Source organism: Bos mutus, chromosome 11 (assembly GCF_027580195.1).
Source record: "Bos mutus isolate GX-2022 chromosome 11, NWIPB_WYAK_1.1, whole genome shotgun sequence".
Lineage (NCBI taxonomy): Eukaryota > Metazoa > Chordata > Mammalia > Artiodactyla > Bovidae > Bos > Bos mutus.
The window spans coordinates 56,423,469-56,437,351 of NC_091627.1; the positions used below are offsets into that span (position 1 = coordinate 56,423,469).

At 38.5% G+C, this 13,883-nt stretch overlaps 1 protein-coding gene across 3 annotated transcripts in view; it reads left to right on the plus strand.

Annotated features, from left to right (window-relative positions):
* Positions 1-13,883, plus strand: part of DNAH6 (dynein axonemal heavy chain 6) — a 271,508-nt gene that overhangs the window by 51,696 nt on the left and 205,929 nt on the right. For all 3 annotated transcript variants that reach the window (XM_070379404.1, XM_070379405.1, XM_070379406.1), the window contains exons 12-14: positions 6,449-6,569; positions 10,943-11,094; positions 13,496-13,648. In XM_070379404.1, coding sequence (XP_070235505.1) covers positions 6,449-6,569; positions 10,943-11,094; positions 13,496-13,648 — 426 coding nt within the window. The remainder of the gene's footprint in view (positions 1-6,448; positions 6,570-10,942; positions 11,095-13,495; positions 13,649-13,883) is intronic.

Here is a 13,883-nt window from a genome sequence, read left to right on the forward strand (position 1 = left end):
TCAGGGCTATAAATCTCTACGGACAAAATAGTACAGGGAACGCAAAAGACAAAGAGATGCAATGAGACATATATGGTACATAAACAGAATTACTGTGAACAGAAGTCTTTAACATGGAGCTTTCATTAGAAGACAGATCAAGTAGGAAAAATGTAAATTAGGATATAGAATTCTTAACTAACATAATCAGTGATAAATAATAAGGAAATAACCATTGAAACAGAAAAAAAACAAGGGATTTTTATCCAAATAAAAATTGGCTTATCTATATAAATATGAAAACCTTGCAGACATTTATCCAAATAAATTTGAAAACTTAGATTAAATGGATAGTATTTTTAGGGAAACATGGGTATCTAAATTAACAGCACTGGAAATAGAAAGCTTGCCAATATCCACAGAAACAGAGGAAGTTATTAAAGAAATACCTTGTAAAAAGCACCAGGCCCAAATGGGTTCACAGGGGAACTCACCAAAGATCATATATTCACAAAATACCATATATAAAGAGATTGACTCACCAAAGGCCATATACTCACAGTGTCACATAAATTGTTCCAGAATACTGAAAACGCCTGGTGGAAAAATCTCCATTTGTAATAGCAACAAAGCAGATAATATATTTAGGAATAAACCTAGTAAGAAATGCTAAAAAATCTATATAAGAATATCTTTTAAGTTTTCTTAAAGGCTTCTGGAAGACACAAACATGGATAAATATTCTTAGATGGAATGACTCAACATAATAAAGGCTTCTGTTCTCCCTAGGTTAATTTATAAATGTAATACAAATGCCAATAAAATAATAATAATAATAAACTTATTGTAAAGCATGTTAGGTTTATCAGATCAGATCAGATCAGTCGCTCAGTCATGTCCGACTCTTTGCACCCCATGATTCGCAGCATGCCAGGCCTCCCTGTGCATCACCAACTCCCAGAGTTCACTGAGACTCACGTCCATTGAGTCAGTGCCTATAAGGAATAATAGACATCCATGGAAGCTAGGAAAACCCTAAAAAAGAAAAGCTATTTGGGGTACTATTCTAGCCAAGTATTAAATATAAACTCTATAATTAAAAGATTGTCGTATTGGCACATGCATATTTATCAGGCCAGTGAAATGGAATAAAAAGCCCAGAAATACACCTAAGTAACATGAAAATTTATTAACTATGGAGTGATTTCCAGGATATACTGTTAGGTGGAAAAATCAAATTAGACAAGAATATCTATAGTGTGCTACTTTTTATGTCAGAAAATAGGGAGAAGGAAGAGATAAACCAGAAACTAAGGAAATTGGTTCCCTAGAGAAGACAGTGGGAATGGTGTAGACAGGATGGGTTTGGAGTAGAAAAGATGAGAAGAGTCACACATAGTTCTGAGCATACCTTTTAGTATAGTCCAGTATAGTTCTTTAAAAATCGATGTGCTTCCCTAGTGGTAAAGAATACATCTGCCAATGCAGGAGACGTGGGTTCGATCCCTGGCTCAGGAAGATCCCCTAGACAAGGAAACGGCACCCTACTCCAGTATTCTTGCCTGGAAAGTCCCATGGACAGAGGAGCCATGCAGGCTACAATCAATGAGGTCATGAAAGAGTGGGACCTAGCTTAGTGTCTAAACAACAACAGGAAAGCTATGAGAATGAGGAAACAAAATCTTAAAATAGATGCATTAAAAAACAAATGAACTATTCTATATTTCAAATGAATAACCACACTGTGAGGAAGGGGAAAACACTCAAACAAGTAACTTTTAAATACAGTGTTTTCTCATTATCAGAGAAATGCAAATCAAAACCACAATGAGGTACCATTTCACGCCAGTCAGAATGGCTGCTATCCAAAAGTCTACAAGCAATAAATGCTGGGGAGGGTGTGGAGAAAAGGGAACCCTCTTACACTGTTGGTGGGAATGCAAACTAGTACAGCCACTATGGAGAACAGTGTGGAGATTCCTTAAAAACTGGAAATAGAACTGCCATGCTGCTGCTGCTGCTGTTGCTGCGCTGCTTCAGTCGTGTCTGGCTCCGCGCGACCCCATAGACGGCAGCCCAGCAGGCTTCCCCATCCCTGGGATTCTCCAGGCAAGAACACTGGAGTGGGTTTCCATTTCCTTCTCCAATGCATGAAAGTGAAAAGTGAAAGTGAAGTTGCTCAGTCGTGTCCTACTCTAGCGACCCCATGAACTGCAGCCTACCAGGCTCCTCCATCCATGGGATTTTCTAGGCAAAAATACTGGAGTGGGGTGCCATTACGACCCAGCAATCCCACTGCTGGGCATACACACTGAGGAAACCAGAATTGAAAGAGACGTGTATCCCAGTGTTCATCACTGCACTGTTTATAATAGCTAGGACATGGAAGCAACCTAGATGTCCATCAGCAGATGAATGGATAAGAAAGCTGTGGTACATATACACAATGGAATATTACTCAGCCATTAAAAAGAATACATTTGAATCAGTTCTAATGAAACTGGATGAAACTGGAACCTATTATACGGAGTGAAGTAAGCCAGAAAGAAAAACACCGATACAGTATACTAACGCATATATATGGAATTTAGAAAGAAGGTAACAATAATCCTGTATGCGAGACAGCAAAAGAGATACAGATGTATTGAACAGTCTTTTGGACTCTGTGGGAGAGGGCGAGGGTCGGAAGATATGGGAGAATGGCATTGAAACATGTAAAATATCATATGTGAAACAAATCGCCAGTCCAGGTTTGATGCAGGATACAGGATGCTCGGGGCTGGTGCACTGGGATGACCCAGAGGGATGGGATAGGGAGGGAAGTGGGAGCAGGGTTCAAGATGGGAAACACATGTATACTCATGGAGGATTCAAGTCAATATATGGCAAAACCAATACAATATTATAAAGTAAAATAAATAAATTAATTTTTAAAAAGTAAATTAATAAATTAAATCAAGGTCTTAAAAATAAATAAATACAGTGTTTTGCTTATATACCCTTAAGCTAAAGATCACTGTAATTATAACAAATGTTAGATTCCAGTTAGTTTGTTTTTCACAGTGGTATTAGTGCATTAGCAATTCTGAAATGACTTTCTGTATATTCTGTAGTTTAGCAAACAACTAAATATATTGTGGATAATGAAATGAGGTTATCATCCTCAGAAAGGGAAGTACAAATATGGAAGAGAAAAGGCCAGAATGGTGTTATATTGAAAACGGAATTATGAACTCATGATTTTTAATTAATCAGTAGAAAGAGAACTATATATAGGGTTTGGGTATGTATGTATATTTGTGGGGGGTGTGCGCATGTGCGTGTTTCTTGTTCTGCTCACTGAGATGGTCTGGAAGCAGTGACATCCTAAAAGTGATGAGCACATTGAGTGTCCACACTTTGGTTTCTATGTATCATTCCAAAGCAAAAGATCCTTATCTCTGAAGAAATTGCTTATTCCTAGAACAAGGGAGAAGGCAATGGCACCCCACCCCAGTACTCTTGCCTGGAAAATCCCATGGACGGAGGTGCCTGGTAGGCTGCAGTCCATGGGGTCGCTAAGAGTCAGACACGACTGAGTGACTTCACTTTCGCTTTTCACTTCCATGCATTGGAGAAGGAAATGGCAACCCACTCCAGTGTTCTTGCCTGGAGAATCCCAAGGACAGGGGAGCCTGGTGGGCTGCCATCTATGGAGTCGCACGGAGTCGGACACGACTGAAGCAACTTAGCAGCAGCAGCAGCAGAACAAGGGAAGTACAAGAATAGCCCAGAGCATACTGTTGAACCAAAATATGAGTGAAAGTGAAAGCGTTAATTGCTTAGTCATGTCTGACTCTTTGTGACACCATAGACTGTAGCCTGCCAGGCTCCTCTGTCAATGGAATTTTCCAAGCAAGAATACTGGAATGGGTTGCCATTTACTTTTCCAAGGGATCTTCCCGATCCAGGAATTGAACCAGGGTCTCCTTCACTGCAGGCAGATTCTTTACCATCTAGCCACCAGGAAAGCCCCTCCACCCCGACCCCTACACACGTAAATAAAATGTCTAAGAACTAATGGAGACATGCATAAAAGATTAAAAAGCCAACTTGAAGGGTCTCTCTAGAACAATCTGACCATTAAAATAAGTAATGGTTATAACAGTGTTTGAAAATGAGAATACATAAGCATATTTTATGAGTAAATGAATGAATCAATGGAGTGAGAATGGAAAGCTATTCCTTACAGTAAAATGCCAACTAATAAACGTAGAAGGAAAACCTAAAAAAAGACCACCACTTTATAGCACTTTATCACCACTTCTATAGCAACCATAGAAATAGGTGAGAATCTCCAATGATTACTGAAATGGATATGCAAAGGTATAGTGAGAAAAAGGACTTTTATCTCAAAACATTTCTGCATAAGATATTTATTGATTTAAAGAGAGAAAATAGTACATTTACAGTGACAGACTTCACAGATACCACTTTAGTACATTAACATCGCTAGTAATGGGACATATCAATATTATGTGCCTTTAAACATGATACATGGAGAACATACATCATTTCTGTCATATTATTGCCAAAGTATAACTGAATGTAAGCATTAAGAAATGTTACACACACACACACGATACTCTTCAAAAAGGTAAAGATCATGAAAGACAAAAATTGAGAAATTGGTCCAGATTAAAGGACACCAAAGATACATGACAAGATACAATACCTGATACTGGATAGGATAGTGGGCCGGGGTGGGGGAAGTTTTTTATTTTGCTATGAAAGACATTATTGGGAGAGATGGCAAAATTTGTATGCTGCTGCTGCTGCTAAGTCGCTTCAGTCGTGTCCAACTCTGTGTGACCCCGTAGACAGCAGCCCACCGGGCTCCCGTCCCTGGGATTCTCTAGGCAAGAACACTGGAGTGGGTTGCCATTTCCTTCTCCAAAGCATGCAAGTGAAAAGTGAAACTGAAGTCGCTCAGTCATGTTTGACTCTTCGCGACCCCGTGGACTGTAGCCTACCAGGCTCCTCCGTCCGTGGGATTTCCCAGGCAAGAGTACTGGAGTAGGTTGCCATTGCCTTCTCCCAAAATTTGTATAAAGGTCTGTAATTAGATAATAGTATTAATATCAATGCTAATTTCCTGATTTAAGTCATTATATTAATATTATGGCAGTTTAAGAAAATATTTTTGTGTTTATTAAATAAACCCTGAAATATTTAGTGTTAGAAATATCTCGTGTCTGAAGCTTTCTTCCAAATGGTTCAGAGTAAAATAATGTATAGAGAGAAAGTCATAAAGCAAATGTGATATATTATTAAAATTTAAGGAATTCAGTGACTGTATATGGAATTCTTTGAACTATTCCATCAACTATGCTGTGAGGTTTTAAAAATCATATTTGAACATGTTGGTGGAGCTTTCCATTTTGGGGTCACCCATTGTGTTTCTGTCTAACACTTGCATGATCATGTACCAGAGACACTATTAAATCTGCTCAAAGGAGATATACTTTCACATGATATCTTCCCTTCAATTTTTAATGTAAAAAAATAAACAGCAGAAACATTCTGGAAGGTTATATACGAAGCTTATTGAAAGGAAATAAATGAACAAATATCTAAATATAGCCATCTAGGGTATGTACTATTGTTTGTAATTAAAATTTCTACCACTACCCACTAAGTATGTAAAGCAAGCGTCTGAGCCACCTACCCTAGCATTGGTGTGTTGGGAATGAGCAATTCCATTGATCATCTCTAGTTTTCCTTGGGGCAAATTGCAGTCATTTGCAAGAAGTCTTAGTAGGAAATATTAAGAGAAGGCAGTGGAGTGTAGCCAGGGACTAATAGGCTAAGATCAACAAGAAACAAGTCCTGACTGCCATTCGAAGGCATTATGATGCCATTGAACTATGATAATGTGTACTGACATGGTATTATAGGAAACGTCTTGTAGGAAAGTGGAGGTTTGCGCCAAGTTTAAGCAAAGTGACGGAAAGTATTTATTAGGGCAAATTCTGAAGACAGTTTGAAATAGGAGACCTGCCAGCATAGAGAATTTAATAATGAGATTAGGCAAGTAATTTTGCATATATGCTAAATGGTTTTGCCTTCACTCAAAAACACTTAAACCAAGATATAAACTTTGCAATTTGGAAAATAAGTAGACATTGTCTCTTGCCATATACCTACTAGTGATGTATAAGTTCACCATGAAGCTAAAAAATTACAAGTTTACTTCTTTTTAATCATAAGAAACAATTCTTTGAAAGTCACATTTAAAGATGTATTTTTTTTTTAAGTTTCATAAGAGAATTTATTAACTGCCCTTTGTCATCAAGGATGGTACCTTTTCTCTCACTTATATATCCCCAGGTCACAGCATAGTGTGCATCTTCATTTTTTAGTTGTATAGAATTAAATTCTGCTCAGGAAAAATATAGTTTTGTTTGTTTTTATTTTATATAATGTTTAGGAAGCCATACAGGCAGCATTTGAATCTGCCCAATTCTATGCAGCTACATTTGAAAAGTTTCAAATATTCTTCAAGGAAAATGAAAGTCTTGATTTACAAGATCTTAAACTTCAAGAACCTGGTAAGTTTTCATTTGTCCTTGCTAATTATATCTAAGAGTCATATCAAGCTTTATCATGGTCTGCTGCTGCTGCTGCTGCTGCTAAGTCGCTTCAGTCGTGTCCGACTGTGTCTGACCCCATAGATGGCAGCCCAGCAGGCTCCCCCGTCCCTGGTATTCTCCAGGCAAGAACACTGGAGTGGGTTGCCATTTCCTTCTCCAATGCATGAAAGTGGAAAGTGAAAGTGAAGTTGCTCAGTTGTGTCCTACTCTTCGCGACCCCATGGACTGCAGCCTACCAGGTTCCTTTGTCCATGGGATTTTTATCATGGTCTAGGTTTCTGTTTTGTGGTGTGTGGTGACAGAGATGGTAGCCCAAAAGAGTTGGCCTGACAAAACACAAGAGTTTATTCATTTCTAGATTATTTTCTGTAGAACCACATTTTTCTTTAGTTTTACTGTTATGTTTTATTTCAGAATATTATGGGAAGGAATTCTTCCCCAAGAGCTTATCTTTTAGTATGAAGCTGTGCCAGTGCCAAGGTCATATAGCCTCTATATGGAAAGGAGTTGAAAGGAATGTTTTCCCCTCAGATTCCTTAAAAAATGTTTACATAGGTAACATGTATCTCAGGAATTCATTCTGTCTCAGGAATTCAAGTAATTCTATTTGTACAGCCTTATTGCAACCAGGTAGGTATGGATCGACACCTTAGTCATGAGATTAGAACCATGGAGAAGTTATTTTATTAAACTTATTTTATTGAACCAAAGATAATAAAATACAATGCCCAAGTGAAATTTCAGGCAAGAAAGTTTCCAAATGATTATGAAAATTAAGTATATAGCATTCATTATTACCATTTAAAAATGTGAAGCATATCATTCATATTCTCTTTTTTGTTTGTTTCATTAATTGATTTCATTCTTTTTTTTTCTCATGCACGAAAATGTTTACTCTGATACTTTGCCTAATGAATGAGCACTATTTTTTTTTTCTGTAAATTCTTGTGTTTTTCTTTCAATTCATTATTTTTATTACACTGAAGTATTTTAAAGTAAATTATACATGCCAGTCCCTAAATGAAATACTTCAATATGCATCTTCAAAAAGCATGTCCCTACAGAACCAAAATATTTTCACACCTGAAAAAAAATCTCTAAAATCAACATTTAGACCATATTCAGAATCTGCCAAATAAAGCAGTTTGCAGCTGGTTTGGCCCAGAATCTAATCCAAGAATAGACACTGTATTTACTTTTTATGTCTCTTAAGTTTTCAAAAGTTGAAACAGACCTTTTTTTCCAAAGCACTAACTTGCTCAAGAAACAAAAGTTGGGTTCTACTTAAGAAATTTAAAAAAAAATGAGACAAGTTCATTTCTACCGTTCTTCACCAATACTGTCACACTGAGACTTAGTGTGTGTTGAACTGAAGGAAACTGATCAGTACTATGGTGGCACCATGGTAACAGTAAGCTGTGGAGCCTGGCATTTCAGCATGAAATAGACTAATCCAAATAACCAGTTCTAACCATCTAGATTGTCTACTCACAGCCTTGAGCCAAGACCTCTGAGTCTCCTGTTATCATGTTCCTCATGTTGGATAACTTTACTCCTTCACCAGTTACCTAACTGGATAAGGCCACCAAGCTCCCAGATTGCCCTTCATCTAGTCCTGCCTTGGCTTGTCAATCCTGTCTCAATCTCCAAACCAGGGTATCATAAGTATTAGCCATTTGTTTTCTGGGAATCTGGAGTAGATTGGCCTGGACTCCTAAAAGTTGTTTTCTTCCTCTTTTAGGAACTTTCTGGTACTTTCTAAACCTCTGAACCCAGTTATTTCCCATTAGAATGTAGCTTTGCCCCTTGGATACCATGCCTTGCCTGTTATACCATATTCCCTCAAATTACTATAACACTGCCTATGACATATTGTGCTCAGATGCTCAGTCATGTCCAACTCTTTGTGATTCAATGGACTGTAGCCCTCCAAGTTCTGTCCATGAGATTTCCCAGGCAAGAATTCTAGAGCAGATTGCCATTTCCTCTTCCAGAGGGATCTTCCCCACCCAGGGACTGAACCCGCATCTATTATGTCTCCTGCATCAGCAGGGGAATTCTTTACCACAAGTGCCACCTGGGAAGCCCTAAGATATATTATAGTTTATTATACTTAATAATGGAGAAGGCAATGGCACCCAACTCCAGTACTCTTGCCTGGAAAATCCCATGGATGGACAAGCCTGGTAGGCTGCAGTCCATGGGGTCGCTAAGAGTCGGACACGACTGAGCGACTTCACTTTCACTTTTCACTTTCATGCACTGGAGAAGGAAATGGCAACCCACTCCAGTGTTCTTGCCTGGAGAATCCCAGGGATGGGGGAGCCTGGTGGGCTGCCGTCTATGGGGTCACACAGAGTCGGACACGACTGAAGTGACTTAGCATAGCATACTTAATAAACGTCTGTTTAACCAAACTTTTAGCCAGACTACCCTTTGTTTAGCCCCAGAAGATGATCAGAAGACAGACTCTGGCTTTCTGAAATAATCAGCCATATCTCACCACTAAATTTCTATAAAAGTCAGTGTCTACTAATATTTTCCATACTTGCTAAGCACTTATGATAGGTACTGTGCTGTCTCATCTAATCTATTTTATCTAATCCTCATAATTCTATATAGGCAAGTATTCTCATTTTACAAATAGGTAAGTGGAAATATAGAGATAAGGCAACGTCAAGACTACACAGTGAGTGAGTGGTTTAGAAATTGTTTCCCCTGACTTGAGAGTTTGTTATACAAACCATCCCTCCACCATCTCAAGACAGAACTCTTCTGTTGGCTTTACTCTTTTATTTCCCTTTGAACATGGATAAAAGTCATTTAACTTTGAGTGATCTAAATTTATTTATGTATAAAATGAAAGTATTGGACTAAATTTGTGTCCCCCAAATTGGAATTCCTTGAACCACCATTCTGAAGGATATTACATGATACTATGAAAAAGACTCTGTGTTCAAATAAATTTGGAAAATACTAGACCAAGCAACATTATACAACTTTCCTCACCAGGGGTTTTCTCAGATCATTTGATATCCTAATTTTTTCATTTCTCAAAAATAAACACATCAAAACCTTCTAAAATGAGTAGGACAGATAATTGTCATCCCTTTTTTTGTATCTTGAGGAAGGTGAAGCTCAGAAAGATTAAGTAACTTAGCCAAAGCAACAGGTGGGTTAAAGACTTGGGGCTAAGTCCTCTAAGACTTTGTCTGATGTGTTCTTTATACTGTGTCAAACTGCCCCTTGTGTCCAGAACAGAAGGCGATGGAAACAAAAGCAGGGATCAACATCTTTTTCTCTTAGAGATGGTGGAAGACGGTTAAAGAAGATCAGGAAACAGTAGGGAAAACAGTCTGACTCAAGTGGAGGGACCAACTGGAAATAAAGTTAGCTGAATTTTTAAAGACAAGGAGTTGTTTTGTATTATATGTGTATTAGTAAGAGTTGTTTTTGACCAATAGTATGATTTCAAGATAATCAGACTTCCACTGGTGATTTCCCAATCCAAATAGATTGCTGCTGCTGCTGCTGCTAGGTCGCTGCAGTGGTGTCCGACTCTGTGCGACCCCCTAGACGGCAGAGAAATTGGAGATAGGAAGATTATCAAAATGCAACTGCAGCATTGGCAGACAAAGTTGACAATGACGTTAACTTTGATGTGGGGAGCGGGGTTGGCAGAGGTGTTGGGAAGAGGAATGGAAATAATTTTAGCTATGCCTGATCTCTTGAGTTTCAAACCTTCTCTGTTGTTAATATCCTTATATACTTGGTAAAGAATCTGCCTGCAATGCAGGAGACACAGGTGACGCAGGTTTAATCCCTGGGTCGGGAAGATCCCCTGGCAGAGGAAATGGCAACCCACTCCAGTATTTTTGCCTAGAAAATCCCATGGATAGAGGAGCCTGGTAGGTTATAGTCCATGGGGTCACAAAGAATCAAATACAACTAAGGATGCATATTCATACTTATTTTGAGGTATGATGTGGAAGAACCGTTAGATTAAGCCAACTTCAAACCAGTCTGATTCTAGAATCTACTCCATTATAGACTAGATTCTCTAATGCAATTACAAGTTATTTTCATGAGCTATTCTTAGCAACAGCCAGAAAATATATTTACATTATGAAATGTTAGTTTCTTCATTACAAGAATAAAATATGAAGCACCATGAATTAACATTTTAAAACTATACAAGGTTCTCTACCTATGGATAGTTCATTTTAAATACATATGGAAGTGTATTAATGCAATGATTTTTGATATATCTGTGTAATGGTCCTTTAAAATCTAATATATATTTTTTGCTGTGTATGAATTATTCTATGTAGGTGTTAAGTTCTTTAGTGAACAACTGGAAAAATATCACAGACAGCACAAGGATGCAGTGGCTCTGAGACCCACCAGGAATGTAGGACTGCTGCTCATTGACACTAAGCAACTGAAAGAAAAACTAATTCCATCACCTTTGCGATGCTTGGAGGTAACTGTGAACTAGGAAAAAATGTTAATTATGGTCTCTTAAACTATTTTACGATTTTTCTCCTGCAAATAGCATATCTTTATTTTCTAGTATTGCAGCTATTTAAAATTAACTTAAGTCTATTCAGCATCTTTAATTTGTAGGGAAAGTTCCATGTTTTTCTTTCTGTCTCAAGCATAGTCAATTTCAGGTGAGGGGAAAAAAAAGTCCTTAAACTAGGCTTCTACATCCACTCCTTTTTCCTTTGTTGGAGCATTTCAAGATTTCCTCCAGAGGAGACATTGCTGTAACAGCTCAGGGTCCTAGTAGGAATGCTGGTTGATTCTAGGATACTGAGGTATCCTAGATACTGAGGTTTCCTGATCTGAAACTGTCCCTAAAGATCTGATTGTATTTTAGTGAGTGGTAGAGCTGAGGAGATTTGATTGCTTCTACAATAACTTTCAGGTCGTCCTTTAGTCATGAAGTGAAGTGAAGTGAAGTCGCTCAGTTGTGTCCGACTCTTTGCGACCCCATGGACTATATCCTATCAGGCTTCTCCATCCATGGGATTTTCCAGGCAAGAATACTGGAGTGGGTTGCCATTTCCTTCTCCAGGGGATCTTCCCTACCCAGGGATTGAACCCAGGTCTCCCGCATTGTGGGCAGACGCTTTATCCTCTAAGCCACCAGGGAAGTCATATATATCATATATAAAGTCATATCCTTTAGTCATATATACAATCAAATACCACCACAAAGGGACTGCCCTGGTGGTTCAGTAGTTAAGACTTCACGTTCCAGTGCAAGGGGCCCAGGTTCATTCCCTGGTCAGGGAGCTAAGATCGCAAATGCCTCACAGCCAAAAAACCCCCAAAAACGTAAAACAGAAACAATATTGTAACAGATTCAATAAAGACTCTAAAAAATACCTCTAGAGACACAATGGTATAGAACAGATTGGCAAACTCTATCCCACAGGGTCTTTCCAGCCTGCCACCTGTTTTGTACCATGACAGTTCGCTTATGTATTGCCTATGGTTGCTCTACGAGGGCAGAGCTGAGTGGTTGTGACAGAGACCGTATATCCTGCAAATCTAAAGTATTTACTATTTAGCCCTTACAGAAAACCTCTGCTGACCCCTGGTGCAGATGAAAGAAGACGGTGCTCTGTCTAAAAGGCTACAGGCCTGAGTGCTAATATCTTTTCTGTCACTAATTAGCTGTATAGTACTGGACTCCTTTCTAGAGCTTTGCTGCTTCATCTGTTGAAAAAGAAAACAATAGAGAATTGAAGCAAAGTCAATTTCAGCAAACATTTCTGAGCACTATGAGTACTACTGTATACTAAGCCAAAAACAAAAAACGAACAAACAAACAAAAAAAAAACCACCCTCAAACTGGCTTCAGCAATCAGAAAATGTATGGATCTAAACAGTCCAGAGGGTGGATGGGCATCAGGAAGGTGTGATCTAGTGACTCAGTGGTTACTAAAGACCTGATTTTTTCCATTCACTGTGTGCCAGCTTCCTTCTGATGTGCCAGCTTCATCCTAAAGCTCATGCACCCTCACTTTTCTGAAATGGTAGTCAAAGGCTCCATAGGATAATTATTTCCTTATTCATGTCCAGAGAGAGAGAGAGAGAGATCTCTCAGCCTTAAACAAAAGTCTTGGGTTTCTACTTAATTGGACCAGCTAATGTCAGAGGTTCACTCTAATCCAATCACACTAGCCAAAGAAAGCCATGCTCATTTTACCTTAAGACCAATCAGACTCAATCTTTGTTTGTGAAGGAGAGATCACCTTCCTCCAAATCATTACTACCACCCAACACGAAAGATACTGGGGATGGTACCACAATGTTCACTATGCAGGACAAAGTAACAGAAAGGGTACTTATAAAATATCAGACCATTTAGGCAGATTTTTAAAAAAATTATTTATTGATTTGGCTGCATCTGGTCTTAGTTGCAACATATGGGATCTTGGTTGAGTCATGTGGGATCTTGCCTGTGGCACACAAACTCTCTAGTTGTGGCATATGAGCTCTCTCATTTGTAGTGCACAGACTCCAGAGCGCACAGGCTTCAGTAGTTATGGCGCTCGAGCTTAGTGGGATCTTAGTTCCCCAGCCAGGGATCAAATCCATTTTCCCAGCATTACAAGACAGATTTTTAACCACTGGACCACTAAAGAAGTCCCTAGGTAAACTTTTTAATAACTTGTACAATCTAATTTATTCTGGAAATAATCTTCAACACTAATCCTATTGTTTCAGTGTGGGGGAAAAAAATCCTTTTCATATACTGTGCTTTCGTTACCTGCTGATTTAACAGACATTTAGTTAGACTTTATCTAAAATGTATAATAAAGTAGAAATACTCAAGTAGTTACAATTCACAGTTCCTTCTTTTTTCCTAGGTGCTGAATTATATGCTTCCTCGTCTAAGCAAGAAAAAAGTGGATGCCATCATCTCCGAGGCACAAGATGCAGAATACAAGCTTGAATTTGTCCCAACTACTACCATAGAATATGTTAACAGCTTAGTATTTCTTGACGAAATTCAGGAAAGGGTGAGTTGATTCTTGTGTAACTCACTATTCCAAATCTTGTGGGAAGGAAGGCAAATAAGAGAAACTGACGGACTGAAGGTCAAGATACAGCTGTCAGAATATCAGAAACACTTTCAGGCAAAGGAAGTGGATGGCTTACCTTACAGTAGTAATGGCAGCTAGCATTGATCACTACTAGTCAGGCATGTACTACATTTTCTACATATGTTACATTTTTTATCCTTACAAAAGCTTA